The sequence below is a fragment of the Aspergillus versicolor genome, assembly GCF_001890125.1.
Source record: "Aspergillus versicolor CBS 583.65 unplaced genomic scaffold ASPVEscaffold_11, whole genome shotgun sequence".
Taxonomy (NCBI): domain Eukaryota; kingdom Fungi; phylum Ascomycota; class Eurotiomycetes; order Eurotiales; family Aspergillaceae; genus Aspergillus; species Aspergillus versicolor.
In genome coordinates, this window is record NW_024467534.1 from 21,217 (window position 1) to 48,887 (window position 27,671).

At 50.2% G+C, this 27,671-nt stretch overlaps 13 protein-coding genes across 13 annotated transcripts; 5 read left to right on the forward strand and 8 right to left on the reverse strand.

Annotated features, from left to right (window-relative positions):
- Positions 1 to 423: 423 nt before the first annotated feature.
- Positions 424 to 1,507, reverse strand: ASPVEDRAFT_875356 (RTA1 domain-containing protein; the record flags this gene model as incomplete). Its single annotated transcript, XM_040818089.1, has 4 exons — positions 1,305 to 1,507; positions 1,220 to 1,242; positions 927 to 1,152; positions 424 to 839 (listed from the first exon to the last, which is right to left on the reverse strand). Exons 1-4 carry the CDS (start codon positions 1,462 to 1,464, stop codon positions 424 to 426), a joined length of 825 nt encoding a protein of 274 aa, XP_040672199.1. The 5' UTR covers positions 1,465 to 1,507.
- An 864-nt stretch (positions 1,508 to 2,371) lies between these two features.
- Positions 2,372 to 4,038, forward strand: ASPVEDRAFT_32737 (uncharacterized protein; the record flags this gene model as incomplete). The annotated part of the gene is made up of 2 exons (XM_040810641.1): positions 2,372 to 2,948; positions 2,990 to 4,038. The coding sequence occupies 2 exons, from the start codon at positions 2,372 to 2,374 to the stop codon at positions 4,036 to 4,038; spliced, it is 1,626 nt and encodes a 541-aa protein (XP_040672200.1).
- Positions 4,039 to 4,685: 647 nt separating this feature from the next.
- Positions 4,686 to 6,664, reverse strand: ASPVEDRAFT_154479 (uncharacterized protein). The gene is made up of 5 exons (XM_040808409.1): positions 6,555 to 6,664; positions 6,181 to 6,489; positions 5,216 to 6,128; positions 5,009 to 5,163; positions 4,686 to 4,955 (listed from the first exon to the last, which is right to left on the reverse strand). The coding sequence occupies exons 1-5, from the start codon at positions 6,619 to 6,621 to the stop codon at positions 4,855 to 4,857; spliced, it is 1,545 nt and encodes a 514-aa protein (XP_040672201.1). The 5' UTR covers positions 6,622 to 6,664; the 3' UTR covers positions 4,686 to 4,854.
- Positions 6,665 to 7,256: 592 nt separating this feature from the next.
- ASPVEDRAFT_140347 (heavy-metal-associated domain-containing protein) lies at positions 7,257 to 7,655 on the forward strand (the record flags this gene model as incomplete). Its single annotated transcript, XM_040807647.1, has 1 exon — positions 7,257 to 7,655. One exon carries the CDS (start codon positions 7,257 to 7,259, stop codon positions 7,653 to 7,655), a length of 399 nt encoding a protein of 132 aa, XP_040672202.1.
- An 875-nt stretch (positions 7,656 to 8,530) lies between these two features.
- On the reverse strand, positions 8,531 to 9,975 carry ASPVEDRAFT_32739 (uncharacterized protein; the record flags this gene model as incomplete). The annotated part of the gene is made up of 4 exons (XM_040810642.1): positions 8,531 to 8,858; positions 8,925 to 8,969; positions 9,030 to 9,764; positions 9,824 to 9,975. The coding sequence occupies 4 exons, from the start codon at positions 9,973 to 9,975 to the stop codon at positions 8,531 to 8,533; spliced, it is 1,260 nt and encodes a 419-aa protein (XP_040672203.1).
- Positions 9,976 to 10,327: 352 nt separating this feature from the next.
- On the reverse strand, positions 10,328 to 11,371 carry ASPVEDRAFT_326323 (uncharacterized protein). The gene is made up of 2 exons (XM_040810626.1): positions 10,568 to 11,371; positions 10,328 to 10,501 (listed from the first exon to the last, which is right to left on the reverse strand). Exon 1 carries the CDS (start codon positions 11,209 to 11,211, stop codon positions 10,588 to 10,590), a length of 624 nt encoding a protein of 207 aa, XP_040672204.1. The 5' UTR covers positions 11,212 to 11,371; the 3' UTR covers positions 10,328 to 10,501; positions 10,568 to 10,587.
- A 786-nt stretch (positions 11,372 to 12,157) lies between these two features.
- Positions 12,158 to 14,980, reverse strand: ASPVEDRAFT_200416 (glycoside hydrolase family 95 protein; the record flags this gene model as incomplete). The annotated part of the gene is made up of 5 exons (XM_040809311.1): positions 12,158 to 13,288; positions 13,376 to 14,458; positions 14,521 to 14,611; positions 14,688 to 14,770; positions 14,830 to 14,980. The coding sequence occupies 5 exons, from the start codon at positions 14,978 to 14,980 to the stop codon at positions 12,294 to 12,296; spliced, it is 2,403 nt and encodes an 800-aa protein (XP_040672205.1). The 3' UTR covers positions 12,158 to 12,293.
- A 947-nt stretch (positions 14,981 to 15,927) lies between these two features.
- ASPVEDRAFT_56083 (uncharacterized protein) lies at positions 15,928 to 17,357 on the forward strand (the record flags this gene model as incomplete). The annotated part of the gene is made up of 2 exons (XM_040815160.1): positions 15,928 to 15,991; positions 16,054 to 17,357. The coding sequence occupies 2 exons, from the start codon at positions 15,928 to 15,930 to the stop codon at positions 17,355 to 17,357; spliced, it is 1,368 nt and encodes a 455-aa protein (XP_040672206.1).
- A 336-nt stretch (positions 17,358 to 17,693) lies between these two features.
- ASPVEDRAFT_140238 (beta-xylosidase) lies at positions 17,694 to 19,548 on the reverse strand (the record flags this gene model as incomplete). The annotated part of the gene is made up of 4 exons (XM_040807640.1): positions 17,694 to 17,999; positions 18,061 to 18,770; positions 18,820 to 19,227; positions 19,278 to 19,548. 4 exons carry the CDS (start codon positions 19,546 to 19,548, stop codon positions 17,694 to 17,696), a joined length of 1,695 nt encoding a protein of 564 aa, XP_040672207.1.
- Positions 19,549 to 20,106: 558 nt separating this feature from the next.
- On the reverse strand, positions 20,107 to 21,335 carry ASPVEDRAFT_140766 (glycoside hydrolase family 27 protein; the record flags this gene model as incomplete). The annotated part of the gene is made up of 2 exons (XM_040807684.1): positions 20,107 to 20,732; positions 20,792 to 21,335. The coding sequence occupies 2 exons, from the start codon at positions 21,333 to 21,335 to the stop codon at positions 20,107 to 20,109; spliced, it is 1,170 nt and encodes a 389-aa protein (XP_040672208.1).
- Positions 21,336 to 21,928: 593 nt separating this feature from the next.
- Positions 21,929 to 22,738, reverse strand: ASPVEDRAFT_140399 (uncharacterized protein; the record flags this gene model as incomplete). Its single annotated transcript, XM_040807655.1, has 4 exons — positions 21,929 to 22,054; positions 22,104 to 22,208; positions 22,266 to 22,359; positions 22,437 to 22,738. The coding sequence occupies 4 exons, from the start codon at positions 22,736 to 22,738 to the stop codon at positions 21,929 to 21,931; spliced, it is 627 nt and encodes a 208-aa protein (XP_040672209.1).
- Positions 22,739 to 23,020: 282 nt separating this feature from the next.
- ASPVEDRAFT_32746 (uncharacterized protein) lies at positions 23,021 to 24,285 on the forward strand (the record flags this gene model as incomplete). Its single annotated transcript, XM_040810643.1, has 2 exons — positions 23,021 to 23,029; positions 23,080 to 24,285. The coding sequence occupies 2 exons, from the start codon at positions 23,021 to 23,023 to the stop codon at positions 24,283 to 24,285; spliced, it is 1,215 nt and encodes a 404-aa protein (XP_040672210.1).
- Positions 24,286 to 25,353: 1,068 nt separating this feature from the next.
- Positions 25,354 to 27,565, forward strand: ASPVEDRAFT_45847 (uncharacterized protein). The gene is made up of 7 exons (XM_040813404.1): positions 25,354 to 25,509; positions 25,581 to 25,747; positions 25,840 to 25,927; positions 26,011 to 26,346; positions 26,397 to 26,488; positions 26,584 to 26,642; positions 26,757 to 27,565. Exons 2-7 carry the CDS (start codon positions 25,709 to 25,711, stop codon positions 27,076 to 27,078), a joined length of 936 nt encoding a protein of 311 aa, XP_040672211.1. The 5' UTR covers positions 25,354 to 25,509; positions 25,581 to 25,708; the 3' UTR covers positions 27,079 to 27,565.
- Positions 27,566 to 27,671: the final 106 nt, after the last annotated feature.

The window sequence follows — 27,671 nt, forward strand, 5'->3', positions numbered from 1 at the left end:
CAAGAACCAAGCCGGACTACCGGAATAACCGCCGAGGTGTTTATACAAAGAACCAAATTTATTGGCAATCAACTTGGCCTTTGTGATGTATATATATCCTCATATTTCTCTAAATTACAACATCCATGACCCCGCTGAAAGTGCTGAAATGGTTTCGAATTTCATCCACAGCGCCCACACTTTGGTATGTGACATGCTAATTGTAGTTTGGAATAGCATAGTTGAATGGGCAATTATTTTCTTCAGCCTATTGATGAAAACTATACAGTAATATGCTTCTTTGTGCTTTGTTGATCATGAATTTGACAGCATTAATAGTATTAATTGGCTCTATCTATCAAGAGTTGCACATCGTTTTAGATAGATTCAATCGGCCCAACTCAGTAGTCTAGGAGACTTCTCGGTATGCCATTCAATCATCAATTATCCAACCAATTCCGTCTCACGTCCGAATTTTCTTTGCTTTATCACCCATGTTATCTCAGCCGGATGAACCACATTAAATCCGGCCATAGCCAAAAACATGAGAGCGGCATCGAAGATATAGCTCCAGAACTCATGCTGAAGCAACGTTCCGTCACTTCCCTGATTGTATTCGATGTATCGGAAAATACACCGGATGAGAATAAGCAGACTGCTGATGTATAGCATAGTCTGATGCCTTTTCCAGGAAATAGCGTCGTTTTGTGGTAACATTGTGCCCCTTTTCTGAAGCCGGACATGGAAGATTACGCTGGTGATCATGAACAGCCCAAAGAAGATAATTTGTATAATTAAGCCAATTTTGACCACTTTCCCGCCTTTTTCTGCTGTGCTGGCTTTGACAAGCATACTAGCTCCTGTGAAGTTGTGAATGTAGGTGTTGGTCAGCTCGGCTCTTCAGGATATTATTATTATGTTATACAGCAAGAAAGAAAAAAACTCACCTCCTGCCTGAACAAAAAAAGACACTATATCTCCAATCACAAAAACCTTGGTCAACCATGAACGTCGGATGAGTGACAGATCCTCTCCACCAGTGAGAATCATGATGCGGCCGAGTTCCATATAGATACTTGCGGCCAGAAGAGACGGGGCGACTATGACTAGGACAGCTTGGATAGAAAGAGGTCCCATTTTATAATCCGGGTATTGGTTGGAGGAAATCGCACGCTATGGCCGTCGCGTCAGTATGGATGGATGATTTGGCCGACTCGATGGAACATTTGGACTAGCTTACCGCTATATATCCGACAAATTCAACTATAAAAGGTCTTTGTAAGAAGGGGCTGCTGAACTATCACCAGATCGAGTCTGATACTCACAAATACCTCCACATATAAAAGGGATGAAGAACCATGTTCGGCCACGGACTAGTTGAAAAAAGTGTACGATCGTTGTAATTCCGAAAAGGATGATGAATACCACACAAGCTGGTATTGATGGGATGTAGTCGAATTCTCCCATGTACTTAACTGCCACCATTGTGCTGTTGGACCCAGATGGGATTTTGGTATCGAAGGGGGATAGTATGAATGTGTTTTCAAGGAATATAATGTAAAAAAAAAAAAAAAAAAAACAAAGTCAGAGTTGAGCCCCTATATTTGAAGGCGATAGTAGGAGGCATTATATATGTCCTCAAATTCTAGTAGTGTTTCGAGAGCCCCAGTTCCTAATATTGGAGCCTATAATATATTCATGAATATAAAAATAAACACTAAAATGGCAGTAATGGAGTGAATTGGCGTATATCCGGTCGGCATACCGTTTCACTTTCTCAGTGTTGTATATATTTAGCGCAGCCCGTAAGTCCATGAAGTTGCCGGTAGGTCCACTATGCAGGACGACCAAACTCCTAGCAGCATGCACTCCGAGTTTCGCTCCGAATACGTAAATATGACTATTTACTGTGATAAAGCAGGGTACTAGAAGCATTTCCCCTTCCGATATTGACACACACCTTCAATGGGGCTATCTCGGCGAATCTCATAACGGAATCTGACTCGATTGGGGGATTTTCCGAACAGAGCGCAGTGGAAACCATTAGTCCCAGATCCAAACACCCGATAGGCCAATGCAAATCTAACCCGGCCGACCCACACTTTCGCAGTATTGCGGGATCTAGATAAGTGAATCGTGGGGACTGCACCACCACGCGGGGAACTGACGGACTTTGTCTAGTTTTGGCAAAAGGTCTTGCGTTCTACCTCCACAAGTATGGGGTGCATGTCGGAGCCTTGCCTTTTTCAGCTGCTATGGAGACACATCGCACTTCGCGAATTGTACGGAGTATACGTAACCTCCGTCAGTTCCGACAATTCAGTACAGTTCGACACGCATGGGTTTAGAATAAATAAGAGAGAACAGCTGCCCAAAGTCATCTACAGCCACAATGTCGCCTTTCACCGTCACCCGTTTACTTCACTTCATTGCGTTCGGTCTGGGGACTCTGGCCGGACAGGCCTGTCCCGCCGAACCATCTACCCCTTCAGTCACTATCACAAACGGCACCATTCTAGGCACCACGAATGGAAGAATTGACATTTTCAAGGGTATTCCCTTTGCACAACCACCAGTGGGAAACCTTCGTCTCAGGAGCCCCCAGCCACTCAACTCCAGTTTCGGACAGCTGGATGGAAGTAAGAGCGCACCAACGTGCATGCAAAGTTCCGGAAGCGGCTCAGAGGACTGCCTGAAGCTCAAGGTCACTCGTCCATCCTCCTCTAAGTATACTGCCAAGCTTCCAGTGGCTGTTTATATCCATGGGGGCTCCTTCATGACTGGCTCAGCGGAAGACGAAACTGAGCCCACGCCGCTTGTTCTGAAGTCGATTGAGCTGGGTCATCCTTTTATACTTGTCTCAATTCAGTACCGTCTGGGTGCTTTTGGGTTCTTACCAGGCAAACAGCTCGCTGGGAATGCAAACTTAGGGCTGCGAGATCAGCGGCTGGCATTGCAATGGATTCAAGGTAAGATTTTGAGGAGCCTCAAGCACGTTCAGCGCTCACAGGCGGCACAGATAACATAGCAGCATTTGGTGGCGACCCGCAGAAAGTCGTTTTGTACGGAGGCAGCGCAGGGTCAATGTCAGCAATGGATCAAACCATCATTAACAATGGAGATATCGACGGTCTCTTCCGAGGAATGATTTTAGTGTCTGGATCGGTAGTTCCTGCTCTAGATATCGTCGCACCGAAAGCGCAGGAGGTTTATGATACAGTTGCCCAGCGTGCTGGGTGTATAAAGACCAACAATACACTCCAATGCTTGCAGGGAGTGGATGCAAAGTTGCTACAGAAGGCCGAAAACAGCCTCAGTACAGAATTTAAGTACTCGGGAGCCAACTTGCCATTTATTCCTCGACCAGACAGCTCCGATTCCTTTTTCCCCGTTAGCCCTGACGCTGCTATCACCTCAGGCATATTCGCTAAAGTGCCAATTCTAAGTGGAGATGCCGAGGACGAGGGAACCGTTTTTGCCATCACCCAATCGAACATTACGACTAATCGCGACTTGATCAATTATCTTATCCCATACTTCCCAGGAAGTGACCAGTATACAAAAGCGTTAATCGGGAAATATCCAGATGATAAGGGCATCAGTGGATCGCCATACGGAACTGGAAAGGCTGGCAACATCTACGGCCAGTATAAACGACTCGCATCGATTCCAGGGGATATAGTTCTTATTTTCCAGCGGAGGTTCCACCTCCAAAATGTCTGTTCACAAGTGTCATGTTGGTCCTATCTTTATGCCGGCCTGCATGGATCCGTGCCTCTAGGGTCTTTCCATGGCTCAGATGCGCGACAGGCAGTATCTATCATCGGCAGAACCAGCGTACCCGGAGAAACGCAACAGCGCTATGCAATTGCATTTATTAACGAATTGGATCCTAATGGGCTTGGAATATCGGGCCCTTTGATCAGGTGGCCGGAGTACACGCCTTCTGACACCAGATTGCTGCGCCAGAACGCCTATCAGAACGGGCTTGTAGAGGACAATTTCCGATCTACGCAATACCAATATTGGATGGAAAATATCTCCAAGTTCCGAATTTAAGGTCAAAATTTCCTTCAGCCAAGTACGGATGGCGAACATCAAAGATGGACGCCATGGGTTATTTCGGGTTGCTGTTCTATCACCTGGCCGCAGAAACGAAATTGAAATAAGGACCACATCGACAGAAGGAGAAGGTCTCGGTTAGCTTCCGTTGTAGTCAAATGGAGATATATGTCTGAAATACACACCTAGTACTGAAAAAAAAAAAAAAAAAAAAAAAAAAACCCAATGCTGAATTTGGCAAGCAAGAAGTTAAAGACCAAATAGCCCTTCGTAGCCCTAGCCCTAAGGAGATAAGTAAGCCCTAAATTGTAACAGATATGAAAAATCGGAGGACTTGTAATTATTAAGTGTCATGAAACAGGGTTATATTAGCAGATCGCGTTTGATGCAGATGACTCTAATTGTCAGAGTACCAATTTAGATTTAATTGGCAGCTTGATCGTATCACACTGTAGGATGAGAGAATGGTTGAGGACACTGGCTTCGAAGCGTGGGCAGAATGAACAGGAATAAATCGGCAGCCGAGCAATGGCAAGACGAGCAAGACGGGGGATTCGAGGAACCGAACAATCTCCTCACCCTGGGTATGGATTGAAAAAAAAAAAAAAAAAAAAAAAAAAGAATCTGCTTGTATTTACTCCCTCCAGGCACCAAAGATCTTAAGGATGACCTTTTGACAGAAACCTATCCGTATGATAATGTATTTGTGGGCTGCTCTTTGGTCCGTACAAGCACCCAATTAGAGGCAGAGTCTAGATTAACATTCCTAACTAGATCAAGTCTGCTCAGAGTCCCAGGCCTCCCAATCCACAACTAAGCATAATCCATGTGAGAGACGCCGGTCCCCTCTTTCTCCTCTTTCTCGTCTTTCTCTAGCGAAGCCGTAGTCGCCGCCTCTATGGGACACACATAAGCTTTACAGCGTTAGTATACCAAATAATCAGCACGACCTTAATGATACACTTACTCTTGAATTTCCTCGCAGGGACTTTGGCCTCGAACATATGGTCAATCTCAGCAGGAGAGCGACCCTTAACCTCTGGGAACCAGAAGAATGTAACGATAATGCACATGAGCATCCAGCCAGCAAAGAGCAAGTATGTCTTGGCACCTAGGTTACCACTGCAAATGATATTAGCCGCTAGGTATTGAAGGGAGAGGAGGATCATCTGACCTGTCTGGCTGGGAAATATATGGCAAAACGAGAGCCACCACCAAAGAGAAAACAGCAACGGTCATGAACGTAAGAGCTGTACACTTGTTTCTCAGTCGAGCTGTCGGGAACTCCGACGGGACAACGTAGGCGAGTGGACCAAACCCAGACCCAAAGAAAAACCCGAACATCAGGCAGAAGGCTGCGATAGCTTTTGATATCTGCTCGTTAGTACCGTTATTATATAATCCCAAGACCCCGACGGATAGGTTGATTAGAAATAAAACAACGAAGGTGGTAAGTGCAAGAGTTCGACGACCAACGAGGTCCACAAGGAAAAGGCCGGTTACAGCACCACCGAGAGCGAGAATGTTGAGAGCAAGTACCAGTAAAAACGGGTCAGTGGAAGAGTTGATTTGAGATAAGAATACCGTAGCGTAGTTGGTAGCAAACAGATTCCCGGACAGCATCTGGAAATTCGGAATCGATAAAGAGAGTAGTGTCCTTCTGAGGTTGGTCCCTTTAAACAACTCTTTCCAGGGAATCTCCGCATCCTGCTTAGCGAGGCTGGATTGCATTTGCAACATCTCAAATTCCGTTTGGATTTCGGTCCCGCTAAACGGTTTTCTGAGCCTGCGTAAGCTGCATAGGGCCTTATCATTTTGACTGTTGATGAGATGGAACGTCGGGGACTCATGAACAAAATAAAGTCCGAGACCAATAAGTACCGGGAAGACGCATTGCAACCCAAGTGGAACGCGAAAAGCGACGTCTGATGGTGTGGTGCTGTATGCCCAATTGACCCCAGCAGAGACGACTGAGGCCACATTGATAAGAACAATGGACAAGGAAACAACTCTCCCTCGTATCTCGGGGGGCGAAAGTTCGGCTAACAAGACCGGGGATAGAACAAGAAGAGTGTATATACCGGCATCTATTGTCCATCGTCAGACTACAAGAGGCTAGCAAATGAGATGACCACTTACAGGCAATTGCTCGCCCGACGACCATAGTGGGAATGTTGAATCCTGCTGTTTGAACTGCACTTCCAACCGCGACGATGACACAGGAAACAAGCATTATTTTGGGGCGGCCAAAACGGTCGGCAAAGAACACTAATGGAGGAAGACCAAGGATAACGCCAACTACCGGCACAGATGTAATCACTGAGAGCTGGCCAGCACTCAGACTGCCAGAACTGGTCATAGTTCGCTGGAATGGTGGATTCTCGAGTACACCGGATATGACGGAGCCATCGTAGCCGTAGCAAAAAAAGGCGATCGAGCAAACTACACCTTTTAACAAGTGAGTATGTTGGTTAGGTAGGCCTGAAGAAGAGGGAAGCCAGAAAGTAGCTCACAGTTAATGAGCAGTATAGGGTTGTGAAAAAGGCGCCTGGTGTGGCCGCCTGGAGCTGATGCAGTCATTCTCTCAAGTTCGTTGATAAGCGTTTGAACAATGTAGTTTGAGGGTAATCAACACTGGGGGTGTATTCTCCCAACATCTCAGGGTGAGGGTCATATATATGCACTTAGGGTTTGTAATCATTGTGGACTACCAAGATACGGTGCATGATCTGGGGTATGCTTTCCCCAAGATTCGCCGACTTCGTTTGCATTCCTGAATCAGCGTGTGGTATACTCAGAAACGTTATTTAGACTTCAGTTAGCTTATTGGGTGCGCTGATCGAGAGCTGGAGCTTTTGGTGGAGCCTTTGTGCGGAAAACACCTGGAATAGGTCAAATTCTCCTGAGATCCTCCGAGATAACTCCTTGGAAGTATACAGTGAAAAACACACTGCCTCGGAAGTCTTTCACGTTTGGACGCTACCGCGTGAACCTTTAATCAGGTAGCCGAGGTGTTTGTCACGGAAGGCCCTGTTACATCCGAGGGCAACTCGAAGAAAAGTAAAACCTATTTCGAACTAGACACTAGATTTTCATGGGGAGCACTGGAAGACAGCCAAGCAGGTACTGATTTTCACACCGACTAAACGCGAGGACGTACTCCTCTGGAAGAGGTACCGACACACGACCTGCAAGCATCGTATTCCTTGGGTGGAATGACATGTAGCAGCTGCATTGGAGCTATCAACGCGGCTCTGAAGACCTTCGACTGGATAAAAAGAGTCGATATCAATTTGATCTCGAACAGCGCCACAGTCGTTTTTGAAGGCCGGGAGCATCTTGCAGAAATCACGACAACCATTGAAGATATTGGGTACGAGGCAACCTTGAATGAGGTACAAGATCTGGAGCGCAGACAGGATCAAGATCACCGGAGACAGGTTTCAATCTATGTCAGTGGAATATACTGTGATCATTGCCCTCCTCGAATCCTTGAATCTCTAAGGCGCTGTGATGGAGAAGTAAAGATCGAGAAACTGTTGAGCCGCGTCGACCCTATCTTGAACATCAGCTATACTTTCTTGCCGCAGACGTCTTCCATCGTCGTGCATTAAGGGAACTGCATGCCCTATGGAAACCTGGAAGCCCGACACCTATTGTTCAAAGGTTCTACCGTTTCGGGAGCATGAATACGCTGATGTCCTGTGGCCGCTGGAGTATTATATCCAATCAAAAGCAATGGCGGCCATATCAGGCTTGATCCTGTCTGGGCTAGCTTAGCCATGGCGTTGAGTAGCGTGAGTGTCGTCTGCAGCAGCCTTCTCCTGAGAAGTAGATTGCCTGGTATTGGATTTCGACCGTTGGATTATCATTCACACGACGAGGCAAGGGGAGCTGATTAGTAGTTGAGAAACTCATGGTTTTGCTTCATTGTTGTACTTCCAGTCCTCACAGAAAAGGCCAACCAGGTAAGGATTTGACTGAGGCTTTGCAATTGCAGATCCTTTGCAAGTCGATAGCCAAGGACCTTCAAATTCTCGCCCCATTCACAGGCCTGAGGGCAACTATTTTGTGCCCCCGTGTTGCTTTCGGATAGGTTTGGTCTAGCTCCAAAAGAAGCCTTGACCTGAAGAGTCAAGAGGAATTCCAGCTAGTGTGGTATGTCCCACGTCCCACCGGTTTATTATTCTGAGAAGCAGTATATATGACCCATCGTTATCAACCAAGTGAGGCTTAATAGGTAGTGATGGTAACTAAGAATACTATACCTGCAAATTAGCTGGAGAACGTGAAGGATGAAAATTCAGGTATACATGCAAGGGGAGTCCACGCAACTAATGCCATAGATGATTGACTGATATGAGATAATCTGCTATCTCCCGACTTTTAAGCGCCTCTAATAACACATTGGCTGTATCTTATTTACGTTAGGTTCTCTATTCCTGCTGCTGAATTTCGATGATTCGAACTGGGCCTATAGCGGGCTCGTTCAAATCCGGAAGTCCTTCGCATGCCGCTTATACCACCCATTTGATCGGGTCTCATCGGCCACGGCCTGACCATCAGCAATCATATGCTGGATGTTCCGCTTACCCTGTTTCCGAAGGAGCACGTCCCATACATCCACAGTCTCTGAGATGACCCAGTTGTAGCCTTGTTCCATGATCCAGTTGAAATCGGACCGATAGTCATGCCCATCAACGGAGTAATCTTTAACTTTGGAGTCAAGTAGAACCGGTGGCTTGTTCTCCTGGAAGACATATACAGAGTTATTGTGGCGGATGTCCTCCGGAAGAGAAAAGGCTCCTGTAACGAAGCTATCACGATGAAGGACGATAATCAGCATTGTTCATCCAGAGTAGCGTCAATTTAGCTCAACTTACAAGGTCAGGTCGGATTCTTGTTCAAAGAAGTCACCGATAGCGTAACTGTGGTTCGGATGGTCAGCTTAACATGTATTCTGGGGGAGCACCATTGTCGCGACGTACAAGGTTCCGGCAGACTTGATGCGAAAGTTGGGGCTATTTTGCCTCTCCTTGACAAGGTCAAGCAGCTCGTAGCTCACCCCATCTGTCGACATGAGTTCAATCTCAGCGGAGATGGTATAATTGGTCTTTGCAAAGGCTTTCAGCGATGCAAGCTGATCCATCTTTGTGTGGTATGCAGGTTCATAGACCGGGATGAAGGACAACTGGATCCCGTTTGCGAACGCGTCTTGCACCCATGGCAGGGCCTCGAATTCTTCCGGCGATTTGTACCAAGTAGCCTGAAGCTTGTAAATACACCACTCATTTGCAGGAATCCCCGCGGCATTTTTCAGTGACTTGAGCGCCCAGTACGCGGGCTCAACAGCGGCTTGGTCTTTGAAGTCCAGCTCGAGGACGACATTCATCTCCGCGTCGTGAATAGTCTGCACCATCTCGGGGAGGGTTGGCACGCGCTCGAAGCGCACCCGGCCCTGCTCGTCTCGTAGGTGCAGATCCTCCATAAAACCGGTGAAGTTGGATTCGGCGACTTTGGGGTCATATCCTTCTCCGGTGAAGGGGTTGTAGGCGGGCTCGCCGGCTTGCTCTCCAACATCGGTAACTCGACCCAGCCCACTATCGTGGATCATAGGGAGCTCCAAATCCTTGGAGAGTCGAATGTCGGTTTCAATACATTCAATTCCTGCCTCGGCAGTACGGAAGTACGCATCCCGGGAGTTCTCTGCAGTCCCATTCCATCTGAAATAACACCACATCAGATATGACAGAATACGCATGATTATATCTGCTGGGGTTACCTGAGACCACGGTGAGAGCATAGAATGGTTAGATCGTCGTGTGGGTTGCGGAACGCATCGATGATCTTCCTGACGTCGTAGGGCTGTCGAGCAGCCAGGGCTGTGGTCGCGAGTCCGAACAGCAATAGCTTTGTAGAGGGAGTGCAATGCATAGTTGCTAATTTTGTTCATCAAGAACAATAATGTCAAAAAGAATAGCCGGTGTACGGTGGGTATGGTATTTATACTAGAATTTATGGGCAATATTAGCACCCGCGTAGTCCTACCGACTGCCACTGAATGAACTGTCCAGGCCTTTCCAATGCCGGCATTGCCATCCGCCTGCGCAGTCGTTAAGCGCAGTACCGTACCTCAAACACCACGTGGGCGCATCGATGCTTGTGTTTCACTCAATCCCCTGTGTGCAATTTAAACGGGTGGACCCCAGGCCCTTGGCAACCACGGGGTGGACTCGTTGGTCGCCAAGTAAGCTTGGACTGTCTTCGATCAAAATTCTATCTCTGACTACCGTGCAGTAGATTCATTTACCCTAAGTAACCCAAAATTCAAAAGCCGATTAACTAGCACTCCCTGGGGCAACAGTATCATATCCGTCCGTTTCATCGCCATCAGCCTCGTACCAGCTCACGTTATCAAACAACAACGTCCTGGTCCTACCGTCGACGTAATCCTCCGTATCTGACACAAGACCATAGTCAGCTTGGTGACATCCGTGGATCTGCTCTGGGTTGAATCTGGACTTACCAAAGGCATACATCCCGTTTTTAAAAATACCACCCAGAAGATATTTCGTCCCCGTCCCACGTCCCAAAGCCAATATCGGTGCCATCCACGCTGTACACCTGCGTCCCATCCCACCAAACCTCGTACGCGCCGTCTTCCACTTGTGAAACTCTCATATGCACGACGACATCATGCCAAGTATCGCGCTCAATATCCGCAACAACTGTGGTCGTTGTAGCCTCTCCGCAGGCAGCGCGGTGCTCAGCCACAAGCGCGTTATCAACGATCTGCAACGCACCGCACCAGGACGAGCAACCTCCAGGACAGAACTGCTGTGCGATGATGGTGCTTCTGTCGGTTGGGAATGAGTCTGATGAGGCATAGAGCTTGAAGCCCTGCCATCCTTCCTTCGTCATCTGGGCAACGTTGGTGGTTGTCCCGTCTTCGAAGACGCAGATCTCGACCCCCTTGTCGTCACGGGTGTCGTTGAAGTCGCTCTCATCAAAGTAGAATTCCACGTTGCCGTCAGATGCTGTCACGCTAGATGGCGACTTGTAGTTGCATGCTGAGAAGGGGGAGAGCGAGGAGGAGAAGGAACCTGTGTTGAGGCTCCCTGCTAAAGCTGATCTCAGGAGGGGGGCAAAGAGAAGATACCTGGCAGACATTGTGATAATGTGGGTGTTAATCAGATCAAGCCAGGACAATCTATGTAAAAGGCCTTGTTCAGATTCCAGATTCGACAGAAGGACAGGCCACTTAAGAACTACTGGCCCCAGGGCTGCGCTGCATCATCTTCGTATATACCTGGGTGGCGTAAACTCCTGTCTCTTCGCGAAACGCCGTGGCAAAGAACACATGGTTAGTGAAGAGACAAACTACGTGTGGGTTGAACTCCACAGGTAGGCTCATCACTACCCAAGCAAGCAGCTTGAAACACGGGCACGTTTCCGGGAATTCACCCGGGGTCTTAATACCAGCGCGCCTCATGAACCCACTCCGAGGCATTAGTGCAGGTATAATTTCATCCTCCTTCATTCTTCCGGTCAAAGGCAATTGTTTGCTGAGTGCCTTGCCTGGTTACTGTCCTGGCTGGCTCGGTGGTGGTCACCGTACGGGCTCAGGTTCCTGCTCCTCCGGCCTCTCGGTATATAGGGGACTGCGCACACAGGGAACAAGACCTTTTTTCCTTCCTTTTCTCACTCCTATACATATGTGGTTCTTTACATTGCGCGGACGTTGGGTTATGCCACGAACAATATCGTTGAACCAATACGGCGCAGATTCGTGCAACTCGCTGTACTCGTATGTGCCTCCTAGCCATGTTGGGTCTGCGACGTATCGGTAGAAGTCGAATGCGTGCCCTGGCAACGCTTCTGCAGCAAGCGCAAGCTGGTCCTGAAGCAAACCAGAGGATTTGATTGAGTCCAAGGGGGAAGCTATCATATTGGAAGGGCGTTAGCTGAGGATTGCCTGTCACGTTTGTCACCGCACATGCAATTGGCACCTTAAATAATACCACTAGGGGAACTGCTAGCAACGCGGATACTCTCATACTTCACTCTCTACTCCTGCAAGAACGGATAATGTTGAATTCTTTAGAAGGGCTTACCCGCTATTTCTACTAAGAGCACCGGAGGAATTACCGGAGTCGTGCCATGGGGAATCTCCGGGTAATGTCCGCTACTCGAGTTCCCTCTCTCTGTGTATGGTCATGTTCCTGTTGGGAGTTTGTCCACTGGAGCCGAATTTACTTATGCTCAGCAAGGATTGTGCCTTCTTTATTCACCACCTTGACACGACTTTTGGAATCTGTGAGCTGGGCTGTAGTAACAAGCCCAGAGTCGTCCCATTCAAAGTCAATAATTCCACCACCCCGAATGCGGAGGCCATTGACACTTCCACCAGCCCAGGCAGATGGAATGGCAGGACCTAGGACCACCGTTCTCACAGCGGTGTCGTCAGAATCGTGGGCCAGTGGCAGATCGACCGAGAGCATGCTGAGCACTGCCCCTCCAAATCCTAGGTTGGCGTCAATCTGGAAGGGTGGCTCCGCTGCCCCATACATACTCAGCCCGTTTCCGACAAAGTTTACCTGGATCGCGTACTTGAGGTGGTAGTAGGCCTTCTCCGTGTTATTGAGGCGGGCCCATGCCGCTGCGCGCCATACTTTGGCCCACCCAGAATTTGCATCGTCACCGTTTCCACTCCCCCTTGCAATGAGGGTTTCGCGGATTGCGGATTGGATTGTCTCGTTAACGTAGCCATCCATGTAGGAAGAAAGAGAGTAGCCAGGATACCAGCCGGTAAGGTGCGACAAATGCCGGTGCGTGTTCTTCGTGTCGTATCCATACGAGTCGGGGAGCTTCCATTCCTTGATACCCCCCCAGTCGGTCAAGTGCAAGCCTTTGTCTAGCTTCGAGATTGCAGATAAAACTTGGCTGAGGAAGTCGTGATCCCGCTCGTCTACGACACCTGCGCTTGCGAGGATATTATCAAACACTTGATGGATCTGTTGCTGGTCGTGAGCACAGCCGAAAGTGGTTGGTCCCTGCTCTGGACTGTTGCAAGGGTTGACAACAAGAGTCCCGTCGTTACTGAATTCATCCTCCTGAAGCTGCGAAAGCCAGAATTCAGCAATACCCTTCAGCAGCGGATAGCCGATCTCCTTGTGCCACGCTATATCTCGTGTATAGTCGAAATAGTCCCATACATGTTGCATCATCCAGGCACCAGCGAGCGGATCTATCGGACCGTTAGCTTATCTGTATGGCTTATGGACCCAGGCAAAGACGGAGTCGTGATGGGGAGTTGTGTTCGGTGTTGACTCACAGTTGGCCCACGTCGCACCATCCTTCATCGCCGTATGCCCAAAGATATTCATCTCATTGTGGGTGACCCAGCCAGAAGCGTTATACAGGAGTCGTGCGGTTTCCGCGCCGCGTGGCACCCAGTTGTAACGCATGTAGTCCCAAAGGGCGCCCTGGGTCTCCGTGAGACCGGTCTGGTCAGCTGGCCAGTAGTTCATTTGAACGTTAATATTGGCGTGATAGTCACTACTCCAACTGGGTTTGATGTCCTCGTTCCATCTGCCTTGCAAATTCGCGGGCAAGGAATTTTCCCGGGAGGAGGAAATGAGCAGGCAGCGAGAATAATCAAAAAGAAGGCCATCGAGGAAGGGATCGGAGGGTCCAGTTGCCTGAAGCTCGGAGATGATCTCTGCTGTCTCTCTCTCCTTGGATCCAAGAGTATCCGGGAGATTGAGTTTGAACCTGTTTGTGAGAGTGGAAAAGTCTCTGATATGGCGGTCCAACAGAGTTTCAGTGCTTTTATATACAGCGTTCGACGTGGTCTCAGCAACAAGTTTACCAGGACTCGCTCCCCTGAACGAGTAATTATCGTCAGCGGTGCCCTTTGTATGATCAAAGTTTGTGCCGGCTCCGACAATGACGGTCACTCTGCCTTTGCCCTCGCTAGGCACGACCTTCAGCCGACCGTTGTGGCACGACGCCTTAGCATGGGAGTCTTTGCTTAGACGAGCCACTGCCTCATATTGAAGTCCTTCTGGTGGACCCAATTGTGTTACACCCTTCAGGCGGATATGGTCGTCGTTGGCGCAGGTGGTATTAACCAGGTCTTGCGAGACTTGAAGGTTTTCGAAGTGGACATGCAGCGGAGGGAGGGTTCCATTACTTGATGTCGCCCAAACACAGACCTGGTCTGGGAAAGAACAGAAGCTGGTGGTCTCGACGTGAAGGCCATCCGAGTCGTAGACCGTGGTGTGTACGCCATTGGTCAGATCCAGCGACCTGCGATACTCGGAGTAATCGGCGAAGCCATCGAAGTCAACCGTCAGATTACCTAGGACCTGGTACGAGCCGTAGTTGGCATTCGTCCCCAGAAGGCCGTTCACATCTAATATAAGCGAGATATGAGCCAGAACAGTAGGATCAGTTGGAAGCTGATTTGATTCTCACCTCCTGTGCCTTGATCAAAGATTTTGGACCGAATACCAGGCAAAACCGGGTACTTGGGCTGCGAGCCGAGTGGATTTCCTCCACTATAGCTCTATGGGAGGTTGTTAGACACTCTGCTGCCCTGGGAGCGAGATGAGGCCTGGTGTGACGCCGTCAAAGAGACATACCGCGTTTTCAAAAGGTCCGCCGGACCAAAGGGAGTCGACATTCAAGAGAATCCTCTCCAACTCTGGAGGCCCAAACGGCATAGCTGGGACCAGTACGTCAGGGATTGCTGCAGGCACGAGAAGTAGGGGATTTGGGCACCACCTCCAAGCTTTCCATTTCCTAGGGGATATGCAGACTTGAGGATGTAATCATCAGTCGATCGGTCTCCATAGCTTGCAGGCCTTGACGACCACAGTGAGCGCCCTGCGGCGAGGCCAAAGAAGACTGCCGGCAAGAACGTCCAGACACCCATGTTGCGGCTGCACACACCCTGCAAGGCGAAAGACGAGAAAGTAAACAGGAATGACGATGGAGGGAGAGAAAAACGGGGTACCTTGACGGCGGAGCGACTCATTTATGAGTTTCAGTTGGTTATATTCCATTGACCAACCGATTTCGTGCCATCTTCCCCGCGAGTAGCGAGAGTGCAGACAGCTGCAGTTTGCGGGGAACAGCACAGTTAATCTGCCGTCGGGTGATATTGACCTATCGTTGCGTATCATTACCGTGGTTAGGATGTCGAGGTTGAGGAACGCTTTACACCCACTGGATAAAGGGAAGGTGTAAAATGGAGGATATCCAGTTCAACCTCCGTTCACGGCGTCGGTCTTTGACGGCTGATGTATTATAAAGCTCATCATCCACTCGGGGATGTAATTGAAAGGCCGGAGTACTCCCGCAAATGGTCAGATTCCCCCCTGCAGCCTTACGTAGGTTTAATATAGCTGGTGGACACCGTTTCGGCGTGTTGACCCTTCATTAATTAACCGACTGCGGGGGGTGGAGATCTGCGCAGAACCCAGGAAGCTCGATGGACTATGATAACGCTCTTGGTAAAGCCACTTGGGAAATCCACATCATAGTCCACTTGGCATTGGGATTTTACCGATCCTCGGGACGATCAGCGATGTCAGGGTCTGGGACTCTGCTCGGGAGAGTTTGCGGAGAGGGAATCTTGGTATACGAGAAGGCCTCTCATGGAACAATCGCCGGACCTGGTCCGGCCGAAGGTGAGCTCTCAGCTTGTCGCCCGCTGCCTTTGACTGGGCAGTATAAGTTGAGCGGACAGACCGTCCTCACTTTCTCTGCAATTTGTACTAGATCCAACCTCAATCATGTTTTCACCGCAGACGACGCTCAGGCGACTTACTGTCAGCTTGTTAGCCGTCCTGTGTACCATCATAATACCTTCAACTGCAAATGCCGCTCGCTCCCACAGTCAGAATAGTATCCAGATCTCCCCAATACCAAAAGAGATACCCAAGTCCGATTCTTACCAGGTTAAAGTCCGATCAAAGGCCGGGGACGACACGAGACACTGGGAAGCGCTCGACTTGTTCCATGCCAACGTGCACGAAGTCAACGCAACGACCGGAAACGCCGTGCCGTACAATACATCCCTCGGGATCTTTGACTTCAGCGGCCCTATTGAACTTGCCATTGAACCGTCTAGAGACTCTTTTCCATCGATAGATGCTGTTCGTGTTCGCCCCCTTTCCTACGGCCTGCGGGCAGATGTCCGTGGTCGTGTCATCTACTTGTCTCTCACTGAGCCTGCGAACCTCGTTGTCGAGCTCAATGGGGACGTCTTTAACGTCTTGCATCTCTTTCTGGACAGGGCCAAGAACGATAGTTTCACGGAAGAGCAAGTCAAAGGAAACTCATCCGTTATTTACTACGACGCCGGATACCACGAGCTCAGTGAGGTGGTGAACGTCACTTCCGGACAGACAGTTTATCTTGCTCCTGGCTCCGTGGTACAAGGGGGCTTCAATTTCGAGAAGATCTCGGACGCAGCCATTATCGGGCGCGGGGTGCTCTACAAGAGTCCCAGCGAGGCCATCACAATCAGCTACTCCCAAAGGATCCGCGTCGCGGGAGTCACCGTGCTCAATCCAGCTCACTACTCGGTGATGATTGGCTCTAGCAGAGATATCACCGTCTCTGGCCTGCGGTCCATCAGCGCGGTCCAGTGGGGCGACGGTATTGACGTCTTTTGCAGTCAGGACGTGGTGCTTGAGAAGCTGTTCATGCGTAACTCGGACGACTGCGTTGCTTTATACCAGCACCGCTGGGAATATTACGGGGATTCGAAGAACATCACATTACGGGACTCGTCTCTATGGGCTGATGTGGCACACCCCATTCATCTGGGACTCCACGGGAACCCTGACGCCCCGGAAGTGATGGAAGGTGTGACGATTTCGAATATTGATATTCTTGACCACCGCGAGCCGCAGGTTGATTATCAGGGCTGTCTGGCGATTAACTGCGGGGACGAGAACCTACTCAAGGATATTCTTTTTGAAGATATCCGCGTCGAAGATTTCCGGCTCGGTATGCTTCTCAGCTTCAAGGTTCTATATAACCAGAAGTATAATCTGGCGCCTGGGAGGGGAGTTCACAATGTTACAGTCAGGAATCTGTCGTATAATGGGGTAGGAGGTAACATCCCAGCCATAGCGGGGTATAACAAGGACCGGAACATTCAGTTCGTGGACTTCCAGGGTTTGGAGGTCAATGGTGTGCATGTCTGGGAGGGTATGCAGAAGCCAGGCTGGTATTCTGCGGCTGATTTTGTTCCCATGTATATTGGTGCTCATGTAGCAAACTTGACGTGGTCAGGTTAGATCACCATTTGTGTTGGCTTTGCAATCGCGGTTAGAGAATAACCACTTGAGGAGAAATGTGATCAAATGTGCCATTCAGTTGATAGGTCAAAAGTTGTTGTTTTGGGTCTTGAGTTTCGTTGAAACGAAGAATAAAGATTGATTCTTTAGGGAGCCATACCAGCAGCAAAATGTAATCTATCGACAGGCAGCTGTCCAGTCTCCTAGTTGCGAGGACCAGTACATAATTTATTGCTCTTCTGTCTCATTATACGTGAGTATCCATTATATGTGAGTATCCATACCGGAGCATATATATTAAAAGAAACAACACTCCCCATCTAGTCCAGAACCTCCTCACCACCGGTCATAATCAGGAATGTTCTCCTGATGATAAACCTCCCTGACACTCCGAAATCCCACCTCCGGTGCACTATTAGGCCAGGGCTCCCCGTTTCCACTTGCAAATAACCCAAACATGGCACCGCTGAAGACAAACCAATCTGGCGGGGCGACCGCCATCCAGGACGATGGGAACGACGCCAGCCACTTGACTGCTGAATTGCCAGCGCTGTATCCCAGGCGGTATTCGAGAGGTTCCGCTCGTATATGGAGAGTGATGGTTTGCTGAAATACTACGCCCTTGAGAGGGTACTGCGTATACTGAATGTAATTTCAGTGCGTTAGATGGCCTGTTGCACAGGAGGAATCAACTATTACATACCTCCTCTGTGCCGTTGTTGAGCAGCGCAGTGTATATACAGATCATCCCTGCATCGTCCTTACACCCGGTAACACCGATGTCCTGGTGCTGGAGCTCGCTAAGGTAGGCGCTGATTCCGACCGACTGCCTCACGCCGAGGGATCCGTGGTCTTTGAGTGGCAAGAGAGCGGCAGAAAATGTAGTGTTAAGGGACTTCTGCTTGCGGAGGAGAGCAGCCGGCACATCGCGGTCACTAAGAGAGAAGACATTAGGATGGAGCACCAGACCTGGTAAGTCGGAGACGCCATTTCGCCGTAGGGTGTAGATCTCCTGGTAGGGAGTTCGTAGCTGATACCAGGATGGATGCAATGTACCGTTGCTGAATGTATCCACGAACGGCGCTGGGGAGGAGGTCGTTTTTGGGCCAGTATTCAGCAGAATGGGTTCACCGTTATTGAAGACAGGCCATCCATTTCTCCAGGTGACCGGGCATAGAAAAGTCTCACGGCCAAGAGGCGATGCGCCGTTGATGTTGCGGCGGGCGATGAAAACCGCATACCAGTCACCCCGGTCGGTGTCGAACATGGTTGCGTGGCCGGTTGATTGAACGGTGAGATTGTTGAAGCCGAATTCGCCGTTGTATAGTAGGGGGTTGTTGGGTGCTGGCTCCCAGGGCCCTGTGGGGGATGCAGAACGGGCAATGGTGGCTCGATGGAGTTCATCGGTGCCCCCTGTGGCTCCAGTAAGTATCCGCGACAGTGGCTAGCGTTGCAGACTTACCCTCTGCTATCAATAAGTAATACCAGTCACCGCGCTTTAACATCTTTGGGCCTTCTGGGCGGGCGTCTGCGGTATGCGGTTGGGTGCCATTCCACAGAGAACGGTAGTCGCCCACACAGCGGCCAGTGACTAGATCGACCTGGCACTGGTATATGCCCCACAGTCTGTCAATATTATTGTTCGGCGCCATCACGTTGAGATACACCCGGTTTGTGGTCGGGTCTTGGAACAGCGATGGGTCGATCCCCCAGGGATCTGACCAGACAGGATCTGACCAGTGCTTGAGGTCTGGTGAGGATACCCAGAAGACCCGAGGCCATACTTTGGCGACCGGGTCGTAGGTCCACCGGACAGATGTGGCGAGGTAGAACTTCCCATCGATGAAGCTCAGTGACGGTGCCCAGGCCCCTAATTTGGATGTCAGCGAAGAACTCTTATCAGGGCACAGACAGCAATACCTGCGCTGGTTGGAACTCCATTTAACTGCAGTTGCTCTGGTCGCGTGAGGGCATGCGAGTACAGCTCCCAGTGCTGCAGATCAGTCGACCGATAGATTGGTATGCCCGGCCAGTACTCCATTGACGAGGTAGCAATAAAATACTCGCTGCCAACCCGGATGGCAGCTGGGTCAGGGTTCCAGCCGGGGATGACGGGGTTGTGAATGGCTAACCCTAAGTTGGCATACCAAAGTGTGCGGAGCAGGGCAGAAAGTATCAAAGAGAGTCTCATTGCGTCTATCAAGACCTACAACTGCCGTAGTGCACCTGGGGAGACAGGTCGTGCTGAGTACTTTAATACGTAACATGGCATCGTGTCCACGGGAGCCCACGTCCGGCACATTGCCCGCCAGAGAAAGACAGCCACCGGCCGAGATCACACACCTACGCTTATTGAGTATAGGTCCCTGTCGCAGATAATTAGAGAAAAGCTAGTAGTGGAGTCGAAATTGGGGAAATGCGGGGACAGAATTTCTGATCACTGCCCACCGGAGGAAATAGGCCCAAACAAGTAATAACAGGCAGATCTGACCGGAGGAGGTCCGGCAGTTCCTCCGTGGGGCCTGTGGATTACAATCGTCAATTGCTCGTGGGGATCGTGAATTACAATCGTCAATTGCCCGTGGGGATCGGTGAATTACAAGCGCCCAAACCGTTGTGGCTGGAATGGGGAAACATGGCTCGATAATGTTTAATTATGCAGCCTATCAACTTATTGTATTCTAATATAGAATCCAGGGGTACTAATAAGACTTTCTTACTATTACTGTCTCTAAATAATTCAGTCAGACTATGAAAGCCTGAACACCAGAGTCTGATAGGCCTCAAGAGTTGCCTCGACAGACGAAATTCTCCCCCACCACTTGCCAGACCACAGCTCCCTCGCACGTACAGGGTAATGCATTTCCAAGTCCAGCGCCTCCAGCGGAAGCGAAACGTCCTGTGGATAGCTCTTCTCGTTGAAGACCAGAACAACGTGTCCCACCGCCAGTTCCCCTGCCCAGACCTGAATTGAGCCTTCCACCCCGGCCCCTTCGATGAAATGAACTGGACGGCCCAGTGGATCCTGGTTCAAAGCGATGATCTCCTTGTTCTTCAGTATCTCAATACTGCTCTTGTCGATACTTCGCAGATCCGCCCCAATAATAAGCGGTGACTTCAATGCTGCCCAGAACGCAAAGTGTGTCTGTTGCATGGGGATGGTCATGTTGGCGACTCCGATCTCCAGCATGTCCATGTCCAGCCAGTGCGAGCGTTCTTGGTAGACGCTGATTTCTCGCATTTTTCGCAGGATACTGGTGACCGAACATCCAGCGTAGCCCGTATTAAGGCAGTACGCGGTTTTGCACGGACAGTCCGTTTCATTCGTAAAGGAGGCTGTTATGTCGCCCGACATTCGGTACGAGTGTCCAATATCTGCCATGTCAATCAGTACTGTGCACGAACGTAGGTAATAGAGGCGAAGGTCAACATACGGCCACCCCAATGCCACGGGAACTGGAACCCCCATTCGCACACAGAGAAGAATATATCCCTCCCCGTCCGCAGAAGCGCATTCTGCATAGTCAGAAACCTCTCCTGGGGCGAGTGCGTCATGGCCTGGAACCCTCCGCAGTTGTCGTATTTCCAGTAATCCACTCCCCATTCCGCAAGAGTCATGGCGTCCCTCTCTTCATACCCCCAGCTCCCCGGCCGAAACCCGCAGGTGAGGATCCCGCTGTCTCCGTAGAGACCGAGTTTCAATCCCATCCCGTGGACCTCGTTGGCTAGTGGCTTTATCCCGTCAGGGAAGGTTGTTCGGTTCTCTTGTAGGTAACCTTCATCTGTGCGCTCCATGTCGGACCATCCTTCGTCGAGGACCAGGTAGTTGTACCCTGCATCTCTGAGCCCCAGTGAGACCATTAGGTCTGCCACATTGTGGATGATGCTCTGGTTGTAGTTTCCCTTGAATGAGTTCCACGTGTTGAAGCCCATCTGGGGCGTGTTTCCCAATGCGCTTGCGACAGCCACGCCGGCCATCGCGGTTGCTGTGAAGGACAAGCTCACAAACATGACGATGTAGGTTCTGGTTATTGAAGAGCTGTAGAGGGCTACCAGGGAATCTCCGGTTGCTTTATCTGGGAGTTGTTGTACGGGCTAAGCTCCGATACTTCTCCCGGGCAGTCAACTCCACGTATCTGCCTGGTGCACGGGATAGCGTCGGTGCAGTTCATCCAGCCTTCCTGAGGTTGTACAGCATCCGTCTGGACATCCCTCGGAGCACGTAAAGGCCTAGATACACCTCTAATTTTGTAGACATTGTACTTGCTAGTTCTATTGCACTTTAATATGAGTGATGCTTGGCAGCAGAAATCTCCCCCAACCACGACCTATGGAACTTGTTGCGGCAGTACCTGAGTTATCTTCGCAGAATCAACCTGGAAGTTATATTTTATCTGTATCAAATCCTAGAGTGTCTGATGTGAGGTCAGGGTCTTGACGCAGCGCCGTACCCAGATCGGAACGGCACAATATATATATCACCCGTTACTGCACACCATACCAGTTCTCAAATGTCTGCCCCTTCCCATCGAGCTAGGGTCTATACATGTATAAATCCCCTTCCAAAGATATTAACAATATGGAAGGGACGGATCCGAGCAGCTCCCCGCGATAAATTCTTGCTCGATCCATGGAAGGTCATCCTCATGAATCTGAGCAGCGGGCTCCAGGATACGGTCAATAATGTGTACAACCCCCTAGAGCTTCTCAGCAATTGCGAGTCCCGGGCCGATATGGGGGCATTACCTTGGTGATGGGGATATCGCTCTCGACAACTCGAGCGACTTGGTTTAGAACGAGCTCATCGTTTTCTACCTTTGCACCGATGAAGAGGTGGGTCCCAGTCTGCAGCTTGCTCAGCCAGGTTCCTGGTCACAGTTATAGTGGGATCAAATATAATACCTGTACGCGCTGGTATGTCTCGTTAAAGTCTGCGGTTGCCAGGATCGAGTTGGGGACATAGTGATGCACAAGGGTATTGCCCAGCCACCATTTTCCCTTCCTAACACCTAATCAGTGGCCATTCTCCCTCTTTTCTCCAATTTGATGGGAAGAGCATATATATAATGAATAACATACGGTGTCGATTCGAACGTCGAGAAATAGCGACCGGTATGAGCAAAAGCATCGTTATTCGGCGCAAAGAAAGTGAAGTCCCATGTCGGGGTCGTGCCAAAGGCCTCTTCGAAACCACCGGACTGAGTCAGGGCAGCCCGCAGCCGACTCAAGTCTGGCCGTGAATCGATGATGTCTAGCAAAGTGGTCACATTATCTGGCTTTGGAAGGGTATATGTGGGTTTGAGGGAGCGGTAGGAGAGGGGATCTTGGAATGCCGCTGCCAGTCCGGCAATAATGGTGCTGAAAAAGAATACGGGCTTCATCATGGCGTCCCTGATGCGTGCTGTGGCTCTCGTCGACTTGCCCATGGTCTATTACTAACCTTTATCTCAGGTAGATCGGGGCGACTCCGGGGATTGCCCCGCGGCCGGACGGAGGTTGGGGGATGGCCGGGGGTGGTTGCCCGCCACGGGGAAATGGCGTGGAGAGTTAGTGTGTTTATGGGGTTCCCCAGATTGGAGTAAATAAAAGGAAATGAATGGCCTGATGGGATCTCTCTCAGCCAGGCGAACTCGCACTGTCACCGCAAAGACGGCAACGCCAATATGCTGCATGTAAGGCCCCCAGCACAAGCCCAACTTGAATAGCTACTCACTTTTACCAGATATCTCTGCTGCAGGTAGCACTCCTCCAGGCCAGTGTCTGCCACCTTGTAACTGCAACGGTTGCCGATGTCCCCGGCATCATACCGCCAATCCCCCGGGTCCATGACATGGTACAAGTAAACCGTTCTGATTTTTTCAAAACCCAAACAAGCGAATTCACTCATCCTGGACTGTGGCACACCCACGACGATCTAGAGCGGGCACGGCAGGGTGTCCTGCAGGGAAAAGAGCCCTGGGCCTCCGCCTACGCCCAGTTTGCCAATGATAGCTATTCCCAGGCAAACTACACCATGAAAGGGCCCGCCACCGTTCTAAGCCGCGGGCAGGTCTCAAACTACACGTCATTTACGCATGACGCCCGCGCCGCGTGGCAGAACGCTTGGATGTGGTACATCACTAAGGCACAGGGACACTGGGAGCGAAGCACGAGTATCCTTGACGCTTGGGGCGCCAACCTAACCAACATCATTGGGACAGACCGGTCGCTCATGATAGGGCTAGATGGGGATATGTTTGTGAATGCCGCAGAGATCATGAGGTGGGAAGGTAACTGGACAGAAGCCGGTGCAAAGTGGCAGGGTGGCAGTGGATTCAGCGTGCAACTGTACTGGCTGTTTAGTCGGCAGTCTATCCCCATCGGCCAGGCGAATTACGGAATGGCCAGTATAAAGGCCCTGCTGAGTTTTGCAGCGTACTTGGATGACGTTCAGTTATGGAATTATGCAATCGATGCATATATTCAAGACAACTGTGCTGGATTGTTTGCCACCTATGACCCCGAAACAGGGCAGTCAGGGGAGTCTGGTAGAGACCAGGGCCACGCAATGTCAGGGCTTGGGTGGGCTGCAATGGCGGCCAGGGTGGGCCAGAGTCAGGGAGTCGATTTATATGAACTGGGAGATAATTTACTTCTCAAGGGGGCTGAATACTTGGCCAAGTATAACCTGAACGAGAGTGTTCCGTATGATCCCAAGTGGTATCGATGCGAGGCAGTGCTGGTGAACGGGCCATGGGAGACGATATCGGAAGAGAACCGTGGAGTCACGGCAGAAATTCCAGTGTGGGATATTGTATACTACGAGTACGTGAAAAGGCGCAAGGCCACCGCCCCTTGGACGTCAAGGGCAAAGGCAGAGGTTGGTTTCGAGGGACCTGTGCAAGGAAATGATCATCCAAGCTGGGGTAGTCTCATCTGGGCTGATTAACGTTCTACAAGATATTAATTGCTTAAACGTGCAAATACAGGAATCGCTCCCATGAAGCTGTATGGTTAACATAAGGGAATGGTATGTGCCAAAGCTCCAACCAAAAGTGGGCTCGCAATGTAGTATACAGTTATTCCCGTGCAGGCCTTGACAACTACTCCCAATAACCAGACTATATATATTAAAGTGTGGGGTATAGATCCGGGTAGTGGCTAATAAATAGTATAGATAGCCTTGAAGTAGAACTACATGGAAACCGCGTGCTGGAGTTCCAGATCAGTCGCCGCGAGGTGCCCCGTCTTTAGCTACAATGACTCGCGGAAGGTGAGACCGTGGTATGCATCTTTGCTGTTTTGATCGCGTGAGGAATACGTAGCTAATGGAGGCATATGATATCCTGCCCATGTCTATCCGCCATGCAGCCTGTATAACACTCCAGTAGCTGTATTATATCCCTTATCGTATTTTGTAAAGCGATCGCTGCATGTGTGATCTGTCTGTTTTCCGCCTCGATACCTGATGTATCTACATGCAAGGGGCCTGCATTTCTACACCGCATTGGCAAAACGAGGGTTACTTCACTGAGAGGAGAATGCGAAGAAAAGTTCCTCCTTGACCACGTCGTTGTCCGTTTGATTATCTTTTCTCATATGAAATCCGCAATAGGGAATTCGAGGAATACCCGCCGCGCAACACCAAATCCAGCGAATATGCCGGAGATCTCGAGCGGGAAACATCCCCCCTTCGCCATAGTAGGAATGGCGAAGCGACTACCAGGAGGGGTACGGACAGACAAGGACTTCTGGGAGTGCCTTAGTTACAGCTTGGGAGCTGACAAACCACACTGCACTGCCAGCGGTTGCAGTTGCCGCGTTTTGCGGTCTCCTGCCGGCGGTTCCAGTTGCCGTGGTTCGTGGCCACCGAGTTCCATAATCTTACGTCTGCCACCTGCCCTGCTTTTGGCCCAACACCACCTCCCCCAGGCTCCTGTTGCCCATCGCACATATCCCATGCGGGTGCCATTGCTCACTAAGATCAACTATCTTATTCCACGCCAGCTCGATTAAAGCGTGACATGTCGCTGCCAGCTAGTGGCGATCCGGAGGCAGAGAACACCAGGAGACGGACTAGGACTGGCTGGTTGGTTTTGCCACTTCATACCTGGACGCGGCGACTGCTGAAGGAATACATCTAGCCTCCCGTGCCGTGATCGTCGCCGAAAGTGTAAGTTTGGGTCTGTTCGTTGCCGACTTGATCTCCCCNCCCCGAAACTGATCTCAGTACTTACTGAGCAGGCGATGGGGCCCGTCCTGTCACCCTTGAATTGTACCAGTACACTATTCAGCTACTTCTTCAACAAGACCCCGCAAAGCAGGATGTCTCCGCTTTGGCTACTTGCACTCTACTCTGTGTGTATGAAATGATGGCGTCAGGAGTGGATGAATGGCGACGTCATCTAAAGGTCAGTCTGTGTTCATTACGCGCCTGATGAATACTGCTTCTTCCTTGCATTGCGATGTGACCTCGTGCTGACGGCTAACTCTAACGTATCAGGGATGTGCCGCTCACCTTCAAGCCCAAAAGTGGAATGGATCCAGCAAAGGCATCGTAAAGTCATGCTTTTGGGCATTTGCTCGTATCGGTAGGTAATTTCCTCGTATCAAGGTATCCTTTCATATAAGCACGCAGAGACTAATCGTAGACTCTGATTCACGCGCACGGCAGATGTGTGGGCGGCTTTCATTAGCAGGAAAACGACTCTCATTCCAACCAATTTCTGGTTGGATGATATGTCAATTCCATCGGTGGCCACAAGGGGGGATATCGACGATTATTGTAATCTGGCTAATCTGATATTTGCCGAAATCGTCAATTTCCTAGCTACACATGGCCAAGATAAAGGTGGCCATGACAGCGCATACGCAGCGTCGGTGTCCTTGCTCTGGCAGAAACTCCAGGATTGGAGAGGCTATCGACCACAGGAAGTCAAGCCCCTCCTTAGGAATCCTGCGGCGTCGTCAAAAGTGTTTCCTGTGGTTCTCTACTCTCGCTCGTCATCAAGTAAGTTTGCATTTGTATCCACGGTGTGGCAGCTAACCGTTTGTAATTAGTTTGCGGTAATACTTTCTATCATTCCGGTTCTATACTATTGCTGCAAACGGGGGAAGTCCCACTGCAAGCCCATAACATATCCAGTGAACCTGTATGTCATGGCTCATCGCGGGGTTGCAGGAGTCTCTTTGGAAGACCACTTGGCCACCGGTGCTTGCCGATTTCACTGACTCTTTGCTCATCTAGAACAGCCCCGTCTGGCACGCACGGGAGCTCGGCGGTATTTCCATCTCGAACCCTTCCCAGTGAGTATTCGCCACCGTCGTGCTTTGCTGATCCGCCATTGGGAGCTTTCACGGAGTGACTCCTACTTGTGCCTCTCCTGGCTTCTGTGCTATACTAAGAGCGCGGTATCTTAGTGCAAACTGGGTCAATCAGGCCCAACCGCTTTACATTGCGGGAACTGTTTTTACTCCCAGCGGAGGCGCACTAACTTTGTGGACACATGATTCTATCAATCGTCAGGATGTGCAATCACAGGTAGACCTATCAGTACAACGCGGGAGCACGATAAACTCGCTTGCGGGTGATGATGCGTCCCTGGAAACATGGGAAGGGGAAGAAAGGTACGCTGCTGAGAAGGTCCTCCTCCTGAAGCAGTTGGTTCGCATAGAACGAGAGACCGGTTGGAAAACGTCGGATCGTGCGGTCGATCTAAGGCTACTGTGGGGAATGGGATAGGTGGGCTTCCATGCAACAGCGCATGGTCTGCTTCTGGAAACCGGTGCTTGTATCACGCTATAAGATAGGGTAATACCAGCGTGTCAAATGTGCCCATGCACCGACGGCATACCTCAGCGGGGCACCAATGGCCATGGCCCTAGAATCGAGGCGTTATGGTTGACAGGGGACCGTCGTTTAGACCAGGAAATATAGCGTGCCATGCAGTAACCCTTCCCTACTCATAAAATATCAAGGAGCAGAAGAACGAGCAGTGATACGACGTTGACCAACGTATCTCATGGCATCTCTGGTGAGAGACCCAGCGACACGCTGCTTGTTTTTGATTTTCGGTTTCTAGGAGGCTTTGCATGACTGGTTGGATAGATAACCGTGGAGCTATGGATTAAACAGGATCGTGATGCATGACTCCATGCATGTCAGTCTGGATAATCTGGAGTATAGTTGTGCAGAACATGGGAGCGCCTCTTTTGCTGGCCACTGTAACACAGATTTTGACATTAGATATTATCATACAGTGTACATGAAGCCGGTCGCTATACAAGGTAATAAGAAAATGAGAGGTTGACTGCCAACTTTACCTTCAAATGCCT